Below are 27,616 nucleotides of genomic sequence, written 5' to 3'. Positions count from 1 at the left end.
CCCTTATTTCTTAGATTCCTCGATTCTAACTTGGTAGCTATTTATGAAGCAGGAAACCCAACTAATCAACAACAACAGAAAGCAATGTTGTAATACACAAATGTTCTTGCATACACGTTAATGTTGTTTGAATCCATTTGGAATGATATTAACGATCTTTCAGATGTTGGGCATCTTGAAAAATAAATGTAATTTATACAGAATAACAAACAACTTCATTAGAAAAAGTGCTTTATTGACAAGTATTCTCTATGTGATTATAAAACCAGCCATTAAAGAGTACATTACCACCACCCCATCTTGCTGTTTGCTTGATGTCCAGCAGGGATGGCTCACTTATTTTTTTGGGGTCCCTTGGATACTTGTACCCTCATTTATAGTGCAGTCTATGTTTGTGGACCCTGTTGTGTGTGAGTTATCAAGGGAGAGGTGTACTGTGAATCAATTTAAAATTTGTGGGTATCAGAAAGACGTAGAACTTTATTGGATACACCAGTAACATACTCTACATCTGATAGTGATCAGCATATATATTTAATTGGGAGCCAATGCATTTTTAGTGTAACTTACATGGTGGATCTTCTGATTTTTCAAGTCTGTAATATATTAGACCATTCAGTCTGAGACAATTTCCATCAATAACATCATCCACAATAAACAGATTTTATGGATTAAACTTTTAGAGTTCTGAGAAATTGAATGCTGTTTGACAACATGTACACTGTCATGTGTTTCCTAATCGAGTACTTGATGACATTATACGACCATTCATTGTAGTTTGAGGACCTAGCATAACAAGTCCAGCACTTGCTACTAAGCAGAATTGAGTGGTCCTAGGACTTATTTTCTGCATCTGTGTAAGATTACTGTCTTTATATAATTTTTTGGGATGCAGATGCTAAAGAATATTTTTTGATGCTCTTCATTTACCAACATAATTTAATGGATTTATGGTCCCTGTTTAGCTTAATACTTTTCCTTTCAAAGTTTATCATATTGATCAGGGTATATATATCATATGGACACATTTCATTAAGGTCCAGAAACTTGGAGTGAGTTAGAAAATAATTCATGGCAAAATTGGCAGTGAACGTGACTGCTGTTGTAATTTCTGGATTTGTCTAGATTATTGTGTTGCATTTATGACAAAATCAAAGTCAAGTGTCTGTATTACTTTTTAGCTTAGTTGACCACTTTACATCCACCATCTGTCATCTCTTTGTAGGATGTCTATCCATCAACATTGCTTTTTATGATTCTGATTGGATTTTGGTCAAATATAAAATAAGCTTATATCTTTAAGATCTGATGTTAGATTTTCAGAATGAGCAAATTTCACAAACATGAATGAGGTGATCTTGCATGTGATTGGATGAGCTTGTTAACATTTTGGAGACCATATTTTAGATCTGATTTTGATCAAACTTGGAATATAGTTTTGTCTGGTTTTGATCTAAATTTGGAATATAGGTTTCTGTCATCAAGATCATGCATGAATTTGCTGATATGCGAAATCTATGAATATTATGAGGTGATCTTGCATTTGATTGGCTGATCTGGTTTCCACTCTTCACACCATATTTCTACTTTAATTTGATCAAACTTGAAATGTGGGCTTATATCATCAAGTTATCTGAGGAATTCAGCAATGAAGAGATTGATACATATTATTTAGGTGTCTTGCATCTGATTGGATGTACTTGTTAACTCATTAACCCCTGGAGGTTTTTGTCATTTTCACCTGAAAATGAGTAGAAAACACATTTTGGGGGCTATTTCTGAATACATCCTAATACGTCAACTTCCAAGAGATTTCCCGTTAACCTAGTGCCTAGTTATGTTAGAAACATCGTTTTTCGTTGGCCATTTCATTCGCGCATGAGCAGAAGGGTAAAAGTTAGAGTTACTATTTTTTTAATTTTTTTTTTGCTTAACGGACCCATTATGTTTGTATCAAGACCTCTCTTTATTCCAAATGCCCATTTTATCCTACTTTTTGCAAAGGTTTGCCTGTCTGTGTACAGTTCAGACCAATCTGCCTTAGATCTGAGGCCCAAAAGTCCAAAATCTGGACACAAAATCGAATTCCGACCACGGGCGAATTTTGGGTGAAAAAAAAATCGTGTCCAAAAAAATTAGTTTTTTTCCCTCTGTATTTTGTAGCACAACTGGAATGTCCAGATTATTTGGTATCATTGTAGAGCTACATCTGTCTACCTTTCTATAATACCACCCACTTTAGTGTATCTTGCATGACCTTGACGCTACAGAGCTCGGCATTAGGCTACTACCTCCTGATGCATAAACACAGCACCAGAGGTTAATGACTTAACACTCCAGAGGCCATATTTCTGATCGGAGTTGGATCAAACTTAGAATATGAACATGTGCTATTATGAGTGAGATCTATGCATGTTTTAATGAGGTGATCTTGTATCTGATTAGCTGAGGTTCTCAATATTTGAGTAACACTATTTCTGATCAGATTTGTATCAGCCCTGGTAAATAAGCGTATATCATCCAGATATCCAGTTAGATTTATTATCAGCATGGTTTGTGTGCATTATTGAGGTGATTTTGCATTTGATTGGCTCATCTTCTTAGGACCTGAGTAACAGTGTTTCTGACTGGATATTAATTAAACTTAAAATAAATAGGCTTGTTAAGTAGTCTTATAGTATCAAAATGTTGGGTGAGTTTGATCAGGGCTGTTCCATTTAAACATACATGGTACCCAGAGAAGGTAGTTTGAAAATATATGCCTGGGTCATTTGATTTCACCAAGTTTATATTAAATTGATACAAAAATTATATATTGCATCTATGGGTGAGTATCCCACATTAAAAGTGTCCTGCCAGGTATGTTTAACTGGAACAACCCTTGTGTGTAAAATCTACACATTTGTGTCATAATCTTCTGTTTCAGAGACTGAGCTTGTTACCCCTCCCATACCCCTAAAGCTGAATTTCAATTGGACTTCCAAGTTTGTAAATATTATATCATCATTGTCTTAGATATGGCTCTATAATAAACGAGATCAGCACATATTAATGAAATACCATGCATCTGAAAGGCTGAGCCTGCTAACAGTCCTGATCTGTAGACTATATTTCTCATCCATTTGCATTAAAACTTCGTAAACAGTTTATATCATCAAGATTTCTAATGACTTTAATTATGAGAAAGAGACATTACATGTTATTTATGCCATTATCTTTAGAAGAATTTTAATCAGGATATGGTAAAATGGGTAAATCAACATGATATGATGTTTAAGCCATTCTTACATTACTACTGCTTTGTGGAATGGTAAAGTGTTATGTAAGCCAGGTGTGTAATATGCGGCAGTGTATGGCACAACATGTTGATAATCTTAAAAATCTTGTTATCACTGTTCCTCCTGTATGTATGGTAACACTGGCTTGGGATATTCACTGTAAGAATTGTAACACTGTCTACTTGATCTTAAATGAAAATGGTTCATCCAGCACTGCCACCATATTGGTCATTTTGAAATCTTATTATCAGCACTTATAGTCTTATGGACATGGAGTTCCTACATTTTCCTGTTAAAATTGTTATCTTTCTGACGGCACGTATCGTTTCATCCATACATTTTTGATACAAAAGAACAACAAGACTTTAAAATACTTTAACTATTTCTTGAAGGACATGTACTATTTAAACACTATGCATATGCACTAATTTCATTTCACACTTAAGTGATTTTAGGACAAACCATTGGAGAAACATCATGTCAATTAAGTCAACTTGTAAACACAAACATTTAATACAAAAAAGTATATAATTCTAAAATTTCAGAATTACATAAGTCCAGCTTTCTCAAAGACATGGATCGAGTCTCGGATTCGGCCAATGTGGGTAGGTGAGAAAGCTTGCCAGTAGCTTCTCGAGGGTCGGTGGTTCTTTCCGGGGATTTCCTGGTTCTTCCTCCACCATTAATACTGGCCGCCATGTATAGCCTATCTTGTGCTGAAAAATGGCATTAAACCCTACAACAACTACAACTACAACTCAAAGACATGGATAATTAGATGTGATCTCTCAGACATTCCTTCATTATCCATGAAAATCCATTTAGCTTGGATTAGCCTATGTGCATTGTTCATTCTTCATTCATTTTGTTTTTATGTTCACTATTTTTCTTCTCATTTATATAAGAAATTAAATTGACTTTGGTTTCTATTTATATGGAGCTGGCATTTTATTTTGTGCTAGTTCATGAAATTTCAAAGAGAAATAAATTTTGATCATTATTCTCCAGTGAAGTGTCACAAATATTTTAGGTCTACAGACATTGATATCATTATGACCAAGATCTAGGATCCACCATTTCGTCAATTGCTTTGTCTTGTGGTAAGCATGGTCATTTGTCATGCAGGAATACCAGTTTTGAATCCCACAACATGCTAATTATTTTCTTTAAATTTCTTGTTCTGCACTCTTTTTACCTTGAATTGAGAAAGAAAATTAGGTTACTACTGATATTTTCTGTGTGAATATATGCAAACACTGTGACAGTAGAACATAATATAAATAAATGACATTATTGTGTGGGTTACATCAGTCTGTTTTCCTTATTGCTAGCCAATATGTTTGAGCATAAAATGAAGAAAATTTGCTTGTTTAGAATGAATAAGCAATATGTTTAATGTTTTCTATGAAATATATCCATTATTCACTTGACAGAAGCAAATATCTTCTATGCAGCCACCCTTTCTCTTGTATAACAGACTGAGTTTCTATCAGACTTACCGAAAATGTAGCTCCAGGAACATTGTCCTCTTTCGCAGTTTGTCTGTAGGCGTCAAGACATGGTCCATGTGGGCTACTTTTAGGTATAAGGTAATATACAAAATTAAAATATATTATCCAGTTGTGCTCAGTTACATGTAAACTTTGTACAATCAACTCCAACTTTACCAATTCATCCAATTTCTATGCACAGACTGTTGGTGATGCCATATTTGCTTTGAGAGATGTGTGCAGAGTAACAGTTCAGAAATCAGATGAGAGGTATTTATTTTGAACTGTTTATTGATCCCTTTTTAAAAAGTCAACAGTCTCATAATAATCATGTAAATGAGTGTATCCAACATCCTACAAGCTGATTTTTACAAGATAACTTGACAAGGGATAATTAGATTTGAAACAATTTAGACATGCATATATTTATATTGGTAAGACCTTTGACAAGTTAAATTTTCAGCATCACATGTTGCCATTCTCCTCAGCAAGGATCATTAGATTTAAAACAAAATTGGCAGATAGTTTTATATTGATGAGATATTTAATGAATTGTTTTTCAGATCCACTGTCAATTATTGCAGCCATTGTCACAAAGAGAAAAACCATTAACTTCTTAGAAGCTTCTCGACCAAATTTGATGAAATTTGACAAAAAGCATCTTGGCATGAAGGACTTTTAAGTTTTTACAAATCCTGCCTACTCAACATCAAATATGGCCACCATTGCTAACAACAGAAAAATCTTTAAAAAACTGAAAGATCTCTGAACAGGCTTTCATCAAATGTGACATGAAGCATTCTTCCATGAAAGGCATTTATATGTATACCAATTACTTTCATCCACTTCCAAATATTGCTGCTTTTACTAAATGTAGAAAGACCTTTAAAAGTGACTTCATCTTAAAATTGGTTCAACAGAGTTTTATTAAAATGTGACAGAAAGCGTTTTAGCTCAAAGGTGTTTCAATTTTATGTTATTCAGGCATCAAATATGACTGTATTACAACAAATAAAACAAAAAAAATTGTTTCAGATTTCAAATAAATGCTCCACAGAATTCAGCATTCTCATTCATGTACTGCAGTACATCATTAACACAGACTATTGTGTTTGTAAGAAGACTATGCATTTATGTACATCATTAACACAGGCTGTTGTGTTTGTAAGAAGACTATGCATTTATGTACATCATTAACACAGACTATAATGTTTGTAAGAAGACTATGCATTTATGTACATCATTAACACAGACTGTTGTGTTTGTAAGAAGACTATGCATTTATGTACAGAAGTCTGCAGATATCATTTCTGGACCAAACATGAAAGAAAGACATTTATTGTACATAAAGTATTTTCCATATGCATATGAATATTTGTGTGTGATTAGGATTTTTAACGTAGCTTTTAACAATTTTTCAGTCATATCGCTATGATGTCTGCAGTGTGGCAGTTTATAGTGATGTCTAGCACTGGGGCATCATGCTGCAGACATGTAGCATGATGTCCCACCCAGTCACATTATCCTGACACCAGGCCAACCGGTCCTAACACTAACCTCTTAATGCTGAGCGCCAAGCGAGGCAGCTGTTAGTACCATTTTTATAAGTCTTTGATATGACTCAGCCAAGGTTCGTACCCACGACCTCCCGCTTCCGAGGTGGACGCACTAACCACTAGTCCACTGGAGCGGTCTGAATATTTGTAATTATGATCAACATGCTGCTTGCCAGTGGTCTGCTAGACTACCTATCAATCAGATTGTAGAAGTAGATAATCTTCTGTGAATCAGTGCCCATTACTTGTTAATTACATCATTTTCCAGTTATTGTTCATTTATTATTGTTATCTAGGGTGACCATATTGTGCAAATGAGTCTGGTAGCTTGTTTTTCTCATGCATGCAGTTGCACAATACACATATTTGTTTTTTTAAAGATACTTGACTACTAAAAAAGAAGGAAAGCAATTGAAGAAACCTAAATGTTCTTTTTCCCCACAGCTGTATTTTAATAAGGATTTTTGGATTTAGAATGGTCCTACTGATCCACATTTTTTGGGCACTAACAACTCTTGCATTTGGCTAGCGGGCAGACATCAGACAAGTGAGCAGTCTCAGGCCTACTTGTGCCTCTTGTTTTTATGGCTTCACAGCATAACTTCATAACAGATTTTGGATTTCAACCAAATTTGATAATATGTAACTTTAAATCAACAAGATCTCAAATGAGTTCTATTTCCAGCATCAATCATATGCATCATGTAAGGGACTGGTGGATCATTGCTCCTCCTTAAAATTTATTTCCACAGCTTAACATAAATTAGGATGGTTTGATTTAAACCAAATTTAGTATGCAGCTTTATATTATTTAAATTCCAGATGAATTATTTGCAAATATATGTTGTCATTTAGTTTTGTCTTCTGATTATCCATTTGCCTAAGGTTTTCTTCTGAAGCTTTACTTACTCAGAATTGTTGGATTTCAAATACGGTGCAGTATTTTCTCTATGATGCACATTTCTGTGAATTCCTCAGAAAGTTAATCAATCCCCCATCATGAATGAGCAAGTGCATAACAATCATACATAGTCATTTTGCCTTGAGCGTAATTAAACTTGTAACATTTATCAATATTAACAAAGCTTAATCTGACCATGCAAGTGCTTGACTTCTAGGTCAAGCCCCCATAATCTAGCTCTTGCTATGTGACTTTTGTATTCGAGCAATGAGACACTTTCATTGGTTATCTAGTTAAACACTTTGCCTGCTGCACTTGTGGACATGCAGATTTTGGTATATGGTTGTAGTGTCTCAGCTCATGGAGTTTTAATGCATATGATGTGGTGCCCTTGTCATAATACACAATACCTGCCATTGTGCCAATAATGAAGATAAACAACTAATTTCCCTGCGGTTTATTTAGGTCTAATGCACATAGATTAGTATTATTGTGATAACGTATGATTGCTGCTGCTGTGATGGTAATGAAGATAAACAACTGTTTATTCATTAAAAGTTTTTTATCACATTTTTGTTCAAAGTTGCTAATAAAGTGTCTGTTCATAGATACTAATCTCATATAAAAACTGTTCCTCTTAAAAATGTAAATATGGCCCTTACCAAAATGCCAAAGAGGGACTTCCCCTTCTTTGTGAAAATCCTTGAGCAAATCACTGATGATATACAGGTGCATGCTGACAAGCTTCAGATAGGTTGATTTTCAGATGTCATCCTGCCATGGGATACATTGCCAGCTTTCAATATCAGCAGTTACCTAATAGAGTGATGGGCATGTTTTTTTTAATAATACTTTTGATTCTTCACTGTTACAATACCAGGCAGAACTGGATTTCAAAAACATTTAGATTGCTATTTTATATTAATGAAATCTTGTGTAGGTTTGATTGCTATCATATCGGATCATCATTTTGTTTAGTTACTGTTCATAATTGTTGGGAACACCCACCGTTGTTTCAGCAAAGGTCCACTGGGCAAATTTTGGCATGCATTACCCTATGCTGTGTTCCCATCAGTGACTGGCTTTGTAATGATTAACAGTATCTCTTCATATCAACTCTGGTTTTTTATTAGCAACATTAAGAACTGGCAATTTTTTCCACATTTCAAAGAAACATTTATCTATAGTTTTCTTCATTTTCCACTCAGTGCATCATTCTGCACATCTGTTGACTCCAACTCTTACAACAAGATGTACAATGCCAGTGCATGCCTGGGTAAATGTTGGCACCCAAAGTGTTGCATTCAGCCTTTATATTTTTAGCTCTACTGGTCATTGACCTGAAGAGCTTATAATAATAATAATAATAATAATAATAATAATAACTTTATTATATTAGGGTGACACAATTAGTACAAAAAATTAATCTCCTTTGTGGCCCTCAATTATCTACATATGTACAGGTAAAAAATTATATAAAATATAGCTGGGAAACAATCATCATACAAAAAAGCTAAAATTGATTGGTATACATAAGAGCAACTAAGTATGGATTCAGCACACAGAGCAATGTGTACACCAACATGCATGATTTAAAATTTTCCCTATCTCTCTCTCTCTCTCACACACATACACACTTTATATAATCATATACACACAAAGAGACACAAACACACACATACACTTGATAAAGTTGGCCATAACTGGTTATAGACATATTCTGGATTTCACCCATTTCAGACATCTGTGATGAAAGGAAGGCACTGATGATGCTTCTTTAACATCTTTGGGTAGACAGTTCCAGATGATTGGACCTGAGAAAGCCAGACTGTTTTTTTATACAATTTTATTTTGGGCTTAGGAAGAAGAAAGTTGTTAGCATAGAACATATCACCAGTAGACTAGAAACTGTATTGAAATTATTTGTCCTTTTACTGAACATATCATTTATATAGTTGGGCACAGAACCAACAGAAACTTCATACATAAATTTAGCCTTTCTTTCATTGATATTCATGATCTTCAAATCCTTCATACATTCATACTCTGTTTCTGAAGTGTTTCCACTTTTAACAAATTTGTTTTAGAAGCATTATACTGTAGGATGTTGCAGTAGCCCAGATGAGGTTGAATATAACTTTTTTAAAACATAAATCTGTTATGTTTTTATTGAGTGGTTATCAGCATCACTTGAGTTTTGTCTAGATTAATGACCACTCCATTATGTTTACACCATTCAGAGAGTTTTACAAAAGTGTTATGTAATTTTCTTTGGACAGTAGTTTCAGATGAGCTAATATCATACAAGGTTGTGCCATCAGCATAGAGATCAGTTTCAGTATTTACTCTATTCAAATATAGATAATTTATAAACATAATAAATAGTAGTGGCCCTAACATAGATCCTTGAGGTACTCCACATGTCACAAGTTTTTTGTCTGACATGACACTGTTTATGTCAACTTTTTATTTTCTTTATTATTATTTTTATTATCAAATGTGACTTGAACCAATTTTAAAGAGTTGTTGAGATTGTTAAGTTTTAATTTTTCTAATAAAATATCATGAACAATGAGACAAAAACTTTCCTAAAATCAACTAGCACAACTCCACTAGTCCTCCATTATCTAAATGTTTGAGCCATTTTTCAATCATGCTAGCAAGAGCAGCTTCACAAGAATGATTTGGGTAAAAGCCCGATTGTTTTTGTAATAATATCATTATATATGTTTTTATCTTATAGGTGGTGTCTAATGTTGTAAAGCGCTTAGAGCTTCTAAAGATTAGGTGCTATGCAAAGTCCTCATTATTATTATTATTATTATTATTATGGTCTATTGTACAAGAGATTGTTTATGAAGAAAAATCATTAGAGAGTCATGAGAATGTTGTTTGAGAATTTTTGTTAAAACAGGAAGGATAATATTTTTTATTTCATCACAAGGACCAGATTTATGGAGAGATTTCACTTTAGCCTCCTTCCATTTGTCAGGAAATTTATGTTTTTATACAGAGATTACATATGTTTTTCATGCGTTCAGAAATGAAATGTGCTGCTGTCTGTAATAATCTTGGGCCAATTAATTCAGGACCTGTGGACTTTGTTACTTCTAAATTTTGCAGATATTTCAATACTTTATTCTCCTTTATGAAGGGTGTTTCATAGAAAGTACTGTCAAGAATCTTTTTCATTACAAAGGTGTGAAATTTCCTGATGATTATAAGGTGTAAATTGTTATCAGCAAAAGTAATGAAAAAATTATTGAACTCTTTGGCAATATCTTCATTGTTATTGATGCATACACCATCTTTTCTTAAAGTACAGCAATTATTAGAATGCGAATGTGAATGATCTTTACTAGCTCCAAGTTATTAAAAAAATGTTTGAATGTTTCCTGGCTTATATTTTGATTCATCAATCATTTGTTGGTAATGAGACTATTTTGATAACCTTAAGATGTCTTACAACCTCATTTCTCACTTATTTATATTGGCCAGTGTTTCCTAGTGCTTTATTTATGTTGATCATGTGTTTTTATTGCTTGTATGATTTCGAGTGTAGTCCAAATTGGTTGAATAGCATGTTTAACTCTGTGCCTTTTCAATGACATCTATAAAGAGTGAGTACCAATAATCTAAAGCATCAATGACATCATCACACATTTTAATAATATCCCATGGAACATTCATCATAGAGCTTCTTATGGGATGGACTATTTTCTGTCTTCTGTCCATTAGCACAAGTTTGTTGTCACTACTCTTCCTAACTTACTTGGAGGATTGCCATGAAACTTTCAACACACATTTAACCCATTTTCTAGATGAAAATGGTACTGCTTGCTCATCCAATATGGCCTACATAATCTTGAAAATCTTGTTATTGCTACTTGTCCGAAATGGTTGGTCACATCAACATGTGGTTTTCACTGAAGGATTTCTTATCTCTAGTTGGTTTTAAATGAAAATGGTACAACTCTGACTTCTAATATGGCTGCCATTGCCACCATCTGGAAAATCATGGTATTGCTTCATCTCCTGAGTTGATGGTCATATAAACCTGGAGTTTTGAGGATAATACTTCTAATCATATCTAGTTAGTCCTCATTGAAAATGTCCTGAGATCTGGGTCTAATATTAGTAACACAGTGGCCAGCTTTAAAATCTTGTTTTTATAACTTCTCCTAAATGAATGGTCATATCATCAATAAAAGACTTTTTATATTTTCTGTTGATCCTAAATTAAAATGGTGCTAATCTGACGTCCAATAGGTGGCCACCTTGAAAATCTAGTTTTAGCTACTCCTTTTAATGGGAAAATCATTTTGATGTGTGGTTTCATCACAAGATTTCTTACTGTGTCTGTTTGGTCCTAAATGAAAATGACTAACCCTCAATATGGTTACCATGGCAGCTATCTTGAAAAAAATAGTATTAACTCTGCTACCAAATGGATGGCTATATGAACATGAGGTTTTCACCAGGAGACTAACTTTGATACCTAGTTGGGTCTAAATGAAAACAGTACCAGTCGTACATCCAATATATCTGCCATGATGGCTGCTGTGAAAACCTTTTTGTCACTATTTCCCTTGAATAGATCACCATCATGACATGGGGTTTTCACCAGAAGACTCATAATGGTGTCTACTTTGTCCTAAATGAAATGGTCTGAAACAGTCAACACATGTATTGACTCCACAACCAGCACACTGATGTCCAATCTCCCATCCCCTTTTTGAATAGCTATACTGTTTGTATCATCCTTGGTTTCATGTAATGTTGTTATTTCCATCAATAGGAAAGGGGCACATTCACATTTTCCTGGTAAGTCTTGATAAGTTGCTTAGCCAAGTTCCTTTGAAAATCCATTGTTATCAATTTCCTTTTCTGTGAGAAATTTATGGATTCTTTCACAAGACAAAAGCAATTGATTACTAATACAGCAAAAAGATAACGCAGGTCTGTACTGTATTCTGTTTGTATTTGATCAGTTTGATCCACGTCAGTTATATTCTTGTTGTACTCTGGAATGATGATGATATTTTTCTCTGTGTATCAGAATGCATGGTGGTCAGGTTTTATCATCCAGACTGCAGCTGTTAAATGGCCTCTTTATATTGTCTTTTAGTTACCTTGATTCTTTGCCTCTTTCTTTTGTAGAAAATATGCTGAAAAGCTACTGACCTATTTTTCCTTGTAATTCACTGTCTGTATGTACACCTTAGTAACAGCCTCTCATGTAAATCATGATTAGTGAAGGGTTAGTGAAGTAGTTGCCTATTTTGAGAATGTGATTCCTGTGTTTGATGTTTAATGTTAGATCTCACACTACCATAACATTGGTTGCATGACCAGTACTTTGGTCTCTGTCACCACTCTCCTTCCCCCTATAAACTTAAATTCATTTGTGTAACCATTTGTTGGAGTATCCACACCTATTTCTCATATTTTTGATGGCTTTGTAGGTGATTAGTGACATGCAAGGTATCTTCTGAATTTATCACAGCCTTGTCATTACAGATTTTTCTTCCCCCTTATTTTCAAAATTCCTCAATGTATCATTGCTCACTCAAACACATACTTACTTTTGTCATATGTGTTATATTTGCTACAGTTTTACAAATAAACTATACATCATCAACATACCTCAGTATCTAAAGTTATTGCTACTTTGAAATCTTGTGCATTTCAATTAGTTTATCTATTGTAAATTATTAAAGTTTCAGTTTGAGTGTGTACTCCATTTGAGGAATTCTGTGAATACAGCATTCGATGAGAGTTATAGTTGGTCAAACACATGTGGAGAGCAGTATCATATACTGATAGCATTTATCATTCCCTGGTTGTCTTTGTCATTTACATGAAAGTACTGAGTGTATTTGTCAGATCTGTCCCTCTTCATTATTTTTCTGATTTTCTGATAATCATCATTTGACTAATTCATGGATGTTTGAGGCAGCTGCAGAATGCTAATGCAGATATGTATACCTAGCCAGACATTCTTTATTTTGCTCTGACTTTCCTCCAGTTTCTATTTGCTTGCTCATCACCATTTTCAACAGGCACGTGCTTTATGATTCACATAGCTTTAAAGTGGCATTTCCACTCATATATTCAGAATTAAAAACTAGATATATAGATGTAACATTTTAACTCAATAATCTCAGAATACAGGATACCTGATATTTTTTCTTTTTTTCTGACAATAAGTTCAAGAACAGACCTGATTAAACGAAGGATGTTCTACAAAATAGCTGGTGCTCTACTTAAAGAGACCCTTGGATCAAATAAGCAATATCTGGTAGCTGGTGCAGTACAGATCCATTTAAATGCTGTTGCTGCTTATGATGTGATGCAAAAGAGTCAGACCTCATGGACACCCAACACTCAGAAGCAGTCTGAACACTTAAATATTCTTAAAGCATTGTCTGGTGATGTTAGGACATGGCATGCACATTACCTGAACAACTGGAAGGCCTATTTAGAACTCTATCTAAGGGTATGTATGAGTAATTTTTCATTTGCAGTTTTGATATTAATAATACAGACTTTCAGGTTGTTCAGTAGCTTTCATTTCATTCAGGAACTTTGCATTTCCATAAAAATGTAGCCTTCAATCCTTTTAACTCTTTTTAAACATAAATGATGCCTTTACTGACCAGACAAGTCTTTTTAAACATAAATCATGCCTTTACTGAGTAGCCGAGTCTTTTTAAACATAAATGATGCCTTTACTGACCAGACAAGTCTTTTTAAACATAAATCATGCCTTTACTGAGTAGCCAAGTCTTTTTAAACATAAATCATGCCTTTACTGAGCAGCTGAGCCTTTTTAAACATAGATGGTTCCTTTACTGAGCAGCTGAGCCTTTTTAAACATAAATGATGCCTTTATTGACCAGACAAGTCTTTTTAAACATAAATGATGCCTTTACTGAGTAGCCGAGTCTTTTAAAACATAAATGATGCCTTTACTGAGCAGCCGAGTCTTTTTAAACATAAATGATGCCTTTACTGAGCAGCTGAGTCTTTTTAAACATAAATGATGCCTTTACTGAGTAGCTGAGTCTTTTTAAACATAGATGGTGCCTTTACTGAGTAGCTGAGTATTTTTAAACATAGATGGTGCCTTTACTGAGCAGCTGAGCCTTTTTAAACATAAATGATGCCTTTACTGACCAGACAAGTCTTTTTAAACATAAATCATGCCTTTACTGAGCAGCCAAGTCTTTTTAAACATAAATGATGCCTTTACTGAGCAGCCAAGTCTTTTTAAACATAGATGATGCCTTTACTGAGCAGCCGAGTCTTTTTAAACATAAATGATGCCTTTACTGAGTAGCTGAGTCTTTTTAAACATAAATGATGCCTTTACCGAGTAGCCGAGTCTTTTTAAACATAGATGGTGCCTTTACTGAGCAGCTGAGTCTTTTTAAACATAGATGGTGCCTTTACTGAGCAGCTGAGTCTTTTTAAACATAAATGATGCCTTTACTGAGTAGCCGAGTCTTTTTAAACATAAATGATGCCTTTACTGAGCAGCCAAGTCTTTTTAAACATAGATGATGCCTTTACTGAGCAGTCGAGTCTTTTTAAACATAGATGATGCCTTTACTGAGCAGCCGAGTCTTTTTAAACATAAATGATGCCTTTACTGAGCAGCCAAGTCTTTTTAAACATAGATGATGCCTTTACTGAGCAGCTGAGTCTTTTTAAACATAGATGGTGCCTTTACTGAGCAGCTGAGTCTTTTTAAACATAGATGGTGCCTTTACTGAGCAGCTGTCTTTTTAAACATAGATGATGCCTCTACTGAGCAGCAGAGTCTTTTTAAACATAAATGATGCCTTTACTGAGCAGCTGAGTCTTTTTAAACATAAATGATGCCTTTACTGAGCAGCTGAGTCTTTTTAAACATAGATGGTGCCTTTACTGAGCAGCTGAGTCTTTTTAAACAAATGATGCCTTTACTGAGTAGCCAAGGCTACATATTCTTTAGTTTCACATCATTTTGCACTACTTATTCTTATTTAGTGCTTTCTTAGCTTGTATAAAAGACATTTGAATTGGTTCTGTAATTTTTTCCACCCAAGTACTGAATGAAGTTAGTTGTAAAGCATTGAGACCTTTATTCATAACTGTATGTTTTTGTCTACTTATTCTTCTCAGATGACTTTTCTTTATTTTATAAATTAAATTTTTTTCTTCCTTCTTTAAATATGTTACGTAATTATTATGCCTTAGGACAGCTACTACTACCTCCCAAATCCAGCCCTCCCAGATTAAAACTTTTTAGCTAAAATGCCTAAAGCTGCCCACCTAGGTGGCTGTTAGATCTCACCTTTACACTGGGATTGGTGCCAAATCCCATGAATTCTCCAGTTTATGGATATTGTAGCATCCACATTGTAAATATTAACAATGGCACTTCAGTGTTTTTTTTATCTGCAGGTATGATATGTAATTAAGAAAACTCTGTATAGCTTCTGCCATGGTTGGAAAAGTACAAGTAAGTTTTCTGTGCATAGTTTACTCATAGTGTCCATTTCATAGTTACTTTTAAGCCATGCTTCAGTGATTTTACCTGTATAAACAGTCACATATTGGCCTTCCTACAGGTAACATGTTACTACTATTACATGCAACACTCTAAATCTATACCAATACTGGCCATTTGTACCATTTTATAGGTAATTGTCAGTGTGTCGCTCTCTGACAAGAAACTCTTTTTGATGCTTGCTTTAGAGTGAATAGCTCTGCAATTCTCATTGAAAGCCATTGATGACATCCATTTTTTTTTCACACAGTGCTGGGACAAAATATTTGCACCCAATGATCTCCCGTCTCAAACTGTGAAAGAAAACTGGAATTCAGATGCAGTGAAAGATCTTAATGAGACTCTTAGAAAAGAGGTAAAGTTTTATGAAAGGAATTTTTTTTTATAAGATGAAGGATAAGGGTGAGTGTAAAATAGGGGGAATGAAAGACTGTTACCAACTGAACTTGATGTATATTAAGCTTGAAATATTTAATCCCTGGATGCCATAATGAATTTTTTTTCTCCAGAGAACCTTGCATTGGTACATACATGTATAACATCAGCTAATGAAAAGTGTGAAATTGAAAGTAGATGAAAGTAGATGTGTACTCACCAGCTGAGCTTAAAGGGACAGTGAAATAATTCCAGCAAAAATGTGTACTAAGAGGCATACTTTTTAATCATCTCAGTATCTGCTTTTTTGTGTGAAAAGTATTCTAAGAATGATGTAAGGAAAGCTGTTATATTGTATATTTAGTCAAGGTTACTAATTAGTGCTTGTATAAATTTTACATTTGCTAGATACAATTGAAATCCAGATACTTAATTTCTTGCTAATAAACTCATGTTAACTGATAAAAACACTATATATAAAGCCTTCAAAAATATTCCAATAAACCTTTGGCTAGACATATTTAGCTCTACTGGTCATAGGGTGGAAAGAGATGGCCTATTGTCCTTTCCATTAGCACAAGTTTGTTATTGCTGCTCCTCCTAAACTACTTGAAAGATTGCTATGAAAATTAACATACACATTCTTCCAATGTCTCTTTGGGTCTAAATTAAAATGGTGCCACATGGACATCCTATATGGCCATCACAGTGTCCGTTTTGAAATCTTGTTGCTACTCCTCCAGGATGGATGGTCATGTTGACACTAAATGGATAATTATATCAACATTAGGTTTTCACTTGGAGACATATGATGTTTTGTTGGTCCTAAATGAAAATGGTGCCACTTGAACATATAATGCAGCTATCATCTTGAAAATCTTGTTATTGATGCTCCTCAATGGATGGTCATAAAACACTTTTTATAATGTCCAGGTGGCATTAAATGAAAATGGCATCAATCTGATGTCCAGTTGAAAATCTTGTTAGGCCTTCTTCTCAATGGAAGGTCATATCCTCCTTGAGTTTTCACCAAACGTCAACTTGGTCATTATCTTTAAACTCTTGTTGTTTGTTACTCCTATTATGGAAAGTCATCTTGAATTCAGGTTTTCACCACAGTAGTTAAGATAATGTCTAGTTGGTCCTAAATGAAAATGGAGCCAATATGACATCCTGTATGGCAACCATTGCAGCCTTCTTGAAAATCTTGTTACTATTCATCCTAAAAAAGGAAGGTCTCATTTTGACCTGAAAACTTCTTGTGCTGTCTAGTTGGGCTTAATAAAAATTATGTCAACTCAACATCCAGTATGGCCACCATGGTGGCCATCTTGGCAATAATGTTATTTGTTATTCTACTCCTTTTGAATGGATGGTAATATATTCACATGGGTTTTTCACTAGAAGCCTTCTAATGCTGTCCAGTTGGTCTCAAATGAAAATTTTACTGATCTTACATGTGCTATGGCCACCACTGTAGCTAATTTGAAAATCTTGTTATTACTCAAAAATATCAGAGATGGTTCCAACACTCAACCCTCTGCAGTTTAAAAAAAAAAGAAATAGTCTTAGCTTGAATTCTGGAAATTCCTTTTGGTCAGTACACTGTAGATTGTTGGCCCTGTTGATTTTCAGTTGAGATTTGATCAAACCAGTGCATACAAGACACTGGTCATTTGATATCTCTAAATCATGCACTGTATTTTTTTGTTAAAGGTGTAAAATTGTTAACTTTTGATTCGGGTAGAAACAAATATTAAAATAACAAAACATTGCCTGAATTGTATGAGATTTTATTCTGGTTTTTTTTAAGGGAAAAATTAGCAATATTTGTTACCATTTCTGCAAATGTAAACTGTTTAATTCAAAGTGGTCTAAAGTACTATCTCACCTTTGTCCATGTGGGTTCGTATCTTGTGCTCGACCAGTGAGGGTACATGTATGTGAGAAAGCATGCAATTAGCTTCCCATGGGTTGGTAGATCTTACCAGGTTCTTCCTCCACCAGTTATACTGGCTGCCATGTATAGCCTATCTCGTGCTGAAAATGGCATTAAACCCACATGACAACAACAGTGATAACAACATCAAAGATTTTTTAAAGAAATTTAAAGGAAATTTATTATAAATATTTAGTTGAGCACCCAAAAATATGCCAGAAATGTGACTGCTCTTTTCAGAGCTCTTGGGGCATTACTGTAGAGCGCATCATCTTAAGGCGAGTATAGCTGATAAATTCGCAGGAGAAGGCCACACAATCTTGAATGGTGTTTGCTGACTCCTTTAGGATTAATCTAACTTTTCCATTTCATGGATTATTTCATTAATTTTAGTTTTTTGTTGTGCTAGTGAGTATTCATTTTAATTTCATTGGATTTTATTTGATTTGACATTCTTGGACCAATCTTTTTCTAGCAATAATAGTAACTCTCTCTGGCACTTGGGTCCATAAAAATGTAAATAATGCCAACAATATGGCATAATTCGAGTTCAGAAACACACATAAACCCATTTTAAGACAAAGTGGACATTTATACCAAGGAATCGGATGATACATGTTTTCATTTATTATACTGAATGTATTAAAACGTTTGGTACAGTTTTTTTGTGTGTGAAATGTATTTTCAAAGTTTGATTCAGACTTGTATTTACAAATGACGGGTGATAACTAGAGGCATTGGTAGGCCGATTTAATTTTAAATTTTCTTGTTTAGTATAGGCAAAAAGAGGTCAAATTTAAATTATTTTAAAGAAAACCAGTTCATGGCATTATTGTGAATATCAATCTATTCTGAATATTGACATTGTAAAGAACAAACAGTTGATCTGTACATATCACTTTATTTGAAAAATAAAATAATCATAAATATTTCATGAAAACTCTGCCAGTTCCTTCTCTTGCACTCTCTGATTTCATAATTTAATACTATTTCATGAACTGTATATTGATCAAATTTAATCAGAATTATTAAGAAAGTACAAAAAATTGACATCCAAAATTTAATGTTGCAACATACACAATTTACACTATGGAAAAGCAGATTTACTGTAATAATAGATTAGTGGAAAACCTATACAGTATGAAAGAGTGAATGAGTTATTTTTCAAGAATTTTGTCCATGTGACTGACATCCTTTGTGGAATTGTGGAAGTTTTCAGTTTGAGTTATTTTTCTGTTTGTTTATTCTTTGTCATTAATTTTAAAGACATAAAAATTAACCAAAACTATCTTTTCATAATTTAATTCAATAGTGGCAATTTCTGTTTACTAAATTATCATTTCAGATCAACATGTATACGTGTACAAGAATAATGTAGTGATTATGCACTGTTTTAAGAGTAAGATATAATTTCAACTTTTGTATGACTCGTCATTATGGTATTTTATGAAAAAAATTATTATGGGAGGTCACTTAAACAAGGCACAAAATGGCTTCAGAAGTACTAGAAACAATGAAAAAGTTAATTTATTATTAAGCCGAACGTTCACAACATTTCTATATTACCATATGCAAGAAATATACAAATTTCAGCTTGAAATAACCACGAGGTTAAGATTTTGCAAAAAGTGACCAAAAACCAATCTTAAAATGGTGGATGGTGCATGTGTTTGGATGTATGGTCTGAATTTACTTGAAATAGTGTCATAAAGATGAGTTCAGTTTTGAATTCGGTATACACAAATTATGCATAAAACATTAGAGCAACATATAGTTCCAACATGAGGGGCCCTGAGTGGCCGAGTGGTCTAAAGCACAAACCGTTATGGATCAATGCCATCTCACCTCTGCATGGGTTCTTGTTTCGGATTTGGCCAATGTGGGTATGTGAGAAAGCTTGCAAGTAGCTTCTCCTGGGTCATTGGTTCTTTCCAGTTTTTTCCCGGGTTCTTCCTCCATCATTAATACTGTTTGGCCTATCTTGTGCTGAAAAATGGCGTTAAGCCCTACAACAACAACAATTCAAACATGTGAATGACTCAAGAATATAGTATTTAATACAAATACGGAAGTGGGAAGGGGGCACTTAATAAAAATGTACAGAAAGGCTTCCAGAGTATCTGGAACACAGGAAAGTCTATTTATTCTTAAAGCTGAATGGTCACCCAACATTTCTATATACCCATATTTAAGAAATATGCAAATATCAGCTTAAAATAACATGAGGTCAGGATTTTACAAAAAGTGACCAAGACCAATATTAAAAATGGTGGACAGTGCATGTGTTTCAATGCTTCCTAAGAATTTATATGAAAAGATATCATGACGATGATTTCAGTTTTAGATTCAGCACACTTGAATTATACATTCCATTTTTTTATATTCTACAGTTCACTCTCATCTTGTTGCAGTTTGGTGGTTTATTGTTTTGCATCACATGTCTTACTTTTCAGACGCTGCAGGACACATCTAGCACAAATAGCTTCATTGAGCTTTATTGCAGAAAAGTGGAAACCTTTCACCAATGTGTGCAGAATTGTTTGAATAAACTTGCTTTCAAGGTAAGACTATACAAGGAATTCCTTCAATACAAGACAGCTTCTGTTCAAACAGTGGTGCTCATGAATATTTCTAAACTCACCTTAAAAATACCTAGTGCCTAATAATACCTCTGCTGCTGAACATCAGGTGAAGTATAATGTGCTTTTCACTGTAGTATTGTTTCTGTAACCTCATGTGGACATCCCAGATGGGGGATGTGTGTTTCTTCCAAGTTGAGGAGTGTTTCCCAGTTCCTCCCATCACTCACATAAATCTCCTGCATTTGCAGAATTATTATTGAAAAATTAAATTTGTTCCAGTTTTTGTGCACATTGGTTCCAATACAGTATATTTATGGTAATACTGCCTGTGATCATGTGAATGAGAACTGTCCTAAGCAGGGCAAGACAGCTTAGCAGATTCCAAACAGCATTAAACAATTAACATCCCTTTGATTCTGTTAGCAGAATCAGTTGGCTTCAGCGTTTGAAGTTTGTAGAGATGGATTATACTGTATGTGAACAGAAATAATTCCAAAGGGATTCAAGACATTTATTTATTATGGTTGGATTACTAATGAACTCAATCAACATTTAACATGACTTTTCTTCTCTCCACAGGTTATGTTCTACTTCAATGCTTAAGGTTGTTGAGATGGATTAGAGTCTATACTATGTATGATTAGAAGTTATTTGGGCAGAATTAAAGATACTATTTGATTATGGTTGGATTACTCAAGAGCTCAAGTGGAATAAAACTGAGTCAAGATTTCAAAGTGTACCAATGCTAAAACACCAAAATCCAAGCAACTAAAATGTCACACAAATTTCATTGAAGGAGGGAAACTGGAATTTCAGTGGTTGCAATTGCGTTCAAGGGGACATGAATATGTATTCTGTTCTTCCTGTAAAACTGATTTTAAAGTTGGTTATGATGGACAGAATTACATCATGTGTCATACAGATACTCCATCCCATAAAAGCATATTAACTGCAACAATGAATATGCCATCACTTAAATCCATGTCTATATCAAATGTGGATTAAGTTACATATGCCGAGACACTATTCACCAACTTTATAGCCAGACATAATCTTCCATTTCTAGTAGCAGATAATTTTTCAGATCTAGTCAGAATAATGTTTCCTGACTCAGAAACAGACAAACACTACTCACTTAGTGACTATTTTATTGTTCACAAAATATAATCTTAATTGTATACTAATAATAATAATAATAGCATAGCTGGTACTTTTATGGGAGGAAAATACCTGAATGAATGATGGAATTTCCATCCTGCCATTAGGGCAAACCAGAATCTTCCAGAACACTGAATCAGCCATATGTGAGAGCCCCATACATCAATATGCATGAAGGATCCTCTCATATATTTTTCAGTCACTATGTTGTAAGGTTTAACATTGTTTATGTAAAGAAGATTAGCAACCTCTTACATGTGTCAACAGGCCAATTATTAGTGTCTTGTATGCTAATATTCTTCATGAACTTAAGGTCCATGCCCTGTTTGATTTTTTTATCAGTGTTTAATTAAATTTTCTTGAGAGTTCTTTTTTGATTTGGTTTATGTCTTCTTTTGTAATCTTTGGTCTGATGCAGTATGGGATCTCCCCAGAGAGTCATCAAACCTGTCAAGTGAGTAGTAGGTATCCTCATCTTCATCAGATTTTTTGGGTTCTCTTTCTTTGTTCTCAAAGAAGGATTACTCGGGTCTCCTTGAAGACTCCTAGGATTAGTGGGGCCCCTCCTAAGGGAAGGTATAAATGGATGGAGGGTGAGTTGCACCCTTGTCAGCAGAGCTTATTGTGGTACTGGATACTTCCGAGGTCTTACTATAGCATAGTCAGACCCTTCTGATGACTGGTCCCTGGAGGCTGAGACTCTATTCAGAGGGCTCATCCCTTCTGTGGTTACTCAGGATTTGAGAGACCATCACTACAGGTCTCTTGCCTCCATGTCAGGCTCCTCAAAACCAGCCAGTAAATGGAATCATCCTAACCACTCTCAAGGCCCACAGGCTAAATTCTTTTGAGTTGTGCAGCCCAGTCGAAGCAACAGCCTCATTTCAGAGCTCCCATTTATGGGAAGGCTCAAGAAGGTTGCATTGCAAAAGCCCAGAGGGAAGTTTGTAGGGCCTTCACGCTTTCCTAAGGACAAGGGTGGACAGCCCCAGCAGCTCATTACCTCTCCTGCAGAACTCACCTTTTCCTTCAGTTCATGTTGGTAAAAAAATTAAACCTCTTTTGATCAGGCATAACAGTTGATGGTTCCATCATGATAAGAGATGGTCACAGGCTTTGGTTCCAGCAACCCCCTCTTCTAGTAAGGTCCCTCATTTACTTCCACCAATTAAATCAGGCTCAGTTAAAGGAAGAAGTCCATTACCTTCTTCAAAAGGGTGCAGTGGAAAGGGTGTGATATAAGAAAAATCTCCAGCATTCTATTCCAGGAGTTTCCTGGTTTACAAGAAAAGGGGAGAGTCTCATCTAATTATTGACATTATTTCTCAAAACAAATTTCTGCACAGGAACCATTCAAAATGGAGACCACAGCCTCCATCAGGAATGCCATAAGACCTGCAGATTGGGTGGTCTCCATCATTCTTCAGGATGCATACCTTTACATCTCTATCTGTCCTCGGATGGGGCAGTTTTTCAATTCTGATCTCTGTCATTCAGCTTAGCCTCTGAACCCAGAGCTTTTACCAGGGTCATGGGGGTAGTTGTAGTCTATTTAAGGTCATTAGGTATCCCAATCCTCCAATATTTTGATGATTGGATGATCCAGAATAGCAGTCTAGAGTCTCTCAGACTAGACCTATCTCACTGTTGGTGTATAGCAACCAGGCTTGGTGTTCTAACAAACTTAGAGAGATAAGCTGAATCCATTTTAAGATTTTGTCTAGTTCCTTACAATCAGAGGATTTGTCTATGTCCCTCAGGACAGAGAGACAAGATCCTGTCCCAATTGAGGCAGTGAGAGTAAAGAACATGTCATTAGCTCATCTGTTCTCTCTGTGTTGTGAACCTTGAACTCCGCAGCAGACCTGGTTCCTCAAGGCATATTGCACTTGCATCCTCTCCAGTTTCTCCTTTTATTGATGTGGAAACAGCACAGAGTATCCTTGAATGCTCTATTATCTCTGGGTCTGGATTTCCATCATTGTGTAATTTGGTTGACAAATTGGGACCGGTTTTTGACTGGAGTCTTCATGTGTCATGTGGAGCCAGAAGAACTAATTCTTCAAGGTTCCTAGTACCAGGAAGAATTTACCCTCAACATCAACTATTTAGAAATGAGGGCAGTGTTCTCTGTCTTTCAGGCATGCTTGATGCATGATGGTCTTCTACAACAATACATCAGTAGTAGCACACCTCAGAAGACAAGGAAGCTGTCATGCTTCTTTCAGCATGGAGGTTTGGATCCTCCTTTGCTGGGCAGCTTGAGAAGGAATTACTCTCTGAGCTTACCACATTCCCAGGTAAAAGAATATTTTGGAGTACACTCTATCAAGCAAAGGGAACATTTTTCATGGAATGGTTGCTCCACCTGTCCATAGTAGACTTTTCTAACTTTGGGGAACTCATTTGGTGGACTTTTTGGCACTAAGCTTAACAACAAGTTTTCCTTTTACATTTTACCAGACCAGAGGTCCTTGGTAGTGAATCCTTTCAGCCAAGAGTGGGATTATATTTTGCTTACAGATTCCTACCTTTCAGGATGATCCACAGGTCCTACACAAAGTCAGACACTCCACAGCTCAGCTCATTTTGATACCCTCTCGTTGGCCTCAGCAATCATGGTTCAGCAGTCTGCTTGATCTGCTGGCGGACCATCCCAGGACCTTACCTCCATGTAGGGACGTTTCATTGCAGCATAGGGGCTCTCTCCTGTACAACAGCCCACAAGTTCTCCATATTCATACTTGGCCTATGTAATCCAATCTCTCCAGAAATAAAAGTTTTCAATCAAAAATGCTAAGTGCATCATTCAGTCCAGGAGATGATCAACATATAAAGTGTATAATGTCAAATGGAGAATAATTTGTGATTGGTGTAGTAGAAATCGTCATTACTCAGAAAAAGTGGCCCATTTGGATTCCATCCTGTAGTAGTCTCCTGCTCTTCTATGAGGTTGAGTATTCCTTATGTTTGTTTTCTACTTGCCAGTTGTAAGATCATCTTCTTTCCTCCCAGTTGACTAAGTCAGCTATGCAATAGCAACAGGTATGGTATTACCAATATTAAAATGTAGTTTTTTGTTTGGGTAAAACTCATTTTAATTGATGTAATATTTACCTATTGTTATTCCCTCTTCCCATCCAACACTGATGTCCCACCAATTTAGGCTACTCCAAGTCCCCCTGCGGGTCCAGGGTTGTAGAATTGGCCCGACATGTCGTCATTACATGTCGTAAGAGGTGACTAAGTGGAGGCAACCTGTTTGCCATGGGTTGTGTCCCATGTCAGGGCAGGAAAGGATCCTAGTAGTTGAACAGAGGCTTTCCAATGCAATACACTGCTTTGGCCTCTGCTTTTAAATAGGTGGTCAGGAGGGCCCAGTCTTGACTAATTGGCTGGTCACGCCAAACCCTAGGAGATCTTAATTTACTTGCTCACTTTATCTTTCTCCATGTATCTTTCTTGATACCACCATTGCCCCTACTGTCTACCTCTTTATTTTTCCTTTCTTCTACCCTCAGAAGACTTCCTAGAAGGCGGTGGCTTAACATGTCAATCGGGAAGTAATCTTACCTACTGAGTATATCACCTGTGTATCCCTGGCACCTGGAAAGTTTCCCCTTGTTGGACTCCATGGTGGGTGGGCGAGCACGGGTGACGAAATAACCAAAAAAAAATGGAAAATCCAAACCAAAAAAGTCAACATCAGAGAACAAGAACTATTTCAGATTCTGAGGATGACCATGTGGCATGGAATCTTTTCCTTGCTTCATGGTCATCCAGTCCAGAGATGAAGCTAAACCACTTGCCGCACTATAGCCATTTATAGTTGAAAAGACTATACTTGGATTAGTCAGCAAACCCAAAAGTGTTTAAAAACTTGAATCAGGTGGTCTGCTTGTTGAGTGCGAATGTAAAGCACATACTAAGAACATCCAAAAAATTAAGACCTTTCACAACTGTGGAAAGGAGCACCATGCTAATTCAAATGATTGTGGCACCTGGAAACAGGAGAAGGAAATACATAGGGTTAAGTACACCTCCAACATCCCCTATCCAGAGGCCAGAAAGCTTGTAAAAACTAGAACATGTCCCCCCAGCCCAGCCATCTCAACTGTAGTGAAAAATAATCCAAAAACAACAAAAGATGCCCAAACCCAAACAAGCCCACCTGAATCACCATCCAGCTCAAACATCCCACACTACAAATCTCAGAAAAACTCAATATTGACTCAAACAACCTTCAACAACACTCTACCACCAAAATCACCAAATAGTAAAAAAAGGTTGCAAACAAATAGGCAGCAAAAGGGGTCTGATGACCCCATAAAGCTGCACAACAGGTTTGGAGACTTTGAGGATATGGATGCAGAAGAAACTGTTCCATGTACTCAAGGTGGCTCCAGACCTACAACTCAAAAATGTAATCCCATTCTTCCTCCAGAGAAATAAACCCACATATTTCTCCACGAAAGGACTAACCTAGTTACATCCTCTCCAAATTAAAAAGATCCGTAATGAAGAACACCATCATGCAACGGAATTGCCGAGGGCTTAAAACCAACTACAGTGACATTCTTCTGCTTATAAAGGAACATGATCATGCAGTACTATGCCTGCAGGAAACATTTTTTAAAGACACAGACAACACACACTTAACACACTTAAAAACTACTCCTTTTTTAACACATATTCCAAAACTGGTGACAGGGCCTCAGGAGGAGTTTCCATTGTTGTAAACAATAGGGCTCCTCATAGCATCATTCCCTTAAACAAAAATCTTCAAGTCATTGCTATAAGCATTACACTACCTCGAGTGATTTCCTTTTGTTCTATTTATATACCACCAAACACCAACCTATGACCAAATTACTTAGACAACCTTGTTCAACAACTGCCGGCCCCATTTTTTCTACTTGGGCATTTTAATGCCCATAACATTTTATGGGGATCAAACTACATAAGAAACAATGGCAAAAAGGTAGAAGATTTCATTTCTAGACATGACTTGTGTCTATATAACATGATATCACTGACATATTTATACCCAAGAACTGGTACATACACATGTATCGATTTGACAGTTTGTTCTCCTTCGCTACTTTTAGGTTAAAATTGGAAGGTTGTTGATGACCTTCACAGCAGTGACCACTTCCCAGTCTCTCTTAAGAACACCAATGTTACAATCAATAAGCAATTCCACAATGGAATTTAAAGAAGGCCGACTGGACAGAGTTTGAAACATTTTGTACAGCTAGGCTTAACAGGGATACTGTTTTAAATGACAATGACCCTATTCAGTATTTTACTTCCATCTTAATTGAGATTGCAGAAGAATCCATTCTCAAGTCTTCACCAAACTGTAAAAGAGCCCAAAAACCATGGTTCACGAAAGAATGTACAGAAGCCATTAAACAACACCAAGCATGATTGCCCAATGCCAGAAAATTTAACTAAGTAACATATTGTTCAGGCCAAAGCTTGCTGCATGATTAAAGAAAGTAAAAGGGCATCATGGAAAAATTATGTTTCGACTTTAAATTCATGTTCCTCTATAAAGAAAGTTTGGGACACTGTCCGCAAAATAAATGGAAAGGGCAAACACAATTCTTTCCGACAACTGAAACTAAACAACAAGAATATCAATTCCAAATATGACATAGTTAATATACTTGCTGATAGTTTCTCAATAAATTCCTCACCATCTAATTATTCAGAAGCCTTCCGAAGATTAAAAACTCAAAAAGAAAAGACACAGTTGAAATTCACATCGAATAACT

The 27,616-nt window shown here is 35.5% G+C and overlaps 1 protein-coding gene across 1 annotated transcript in view; it reads left to right on the top strand.

The window, feature by feature from the left end:
- LOC149786025 (E3 ubiquitin-protein ligase rnf213-alpha-like) overlaps positions 1 to 27,616 on the top strand; it is a 94,794-nt gene that overhangs the window by 52,873 nt on the left and 14,305 nt on the right. Inside the window, exons 11-14 of the mRNA XM_089978100.1 lie at positions 4,971 to 5,038; positions 13,436 to 13,724; positions 16,033 to 16,137; positions 20,550 to 20,657. Of these exons, the coding sequence (XP_089834226.1) occupies positions 4,971 to 5,038; positions 13,436 to 13,724; positions 16,033 to 16,137; positions 20,550 to 20,657 (570 nt within the window). The remainder of the gene's footprint in view (positions 1 to 4,970; positions 5,039 to 13,435; positions 13,725 to 16,032; positions 16,138 to 20,549; positions 20,658 to 27,616) is intronic.

Source organism: Sinohyriopsis cumingii, chromosome 12 (assembly GCF_028554795.1).
Source record: "Sinohyriopsis cumingii isolate HCF-2022 chromosome 12, ASM2855479v2, whole genome shotgun sequence".
Taxonomy (NCBI): domain Eukaryota; kingdom Metazoa; phylum Mollusca; class Bivalvia; order Unionida; family Unionidae; genus Sinohyriopsis; species Sinohyriopsis cumingii.
This window is presented reverse-complemented; position numbering and strand designations above follow the sequence as displayed.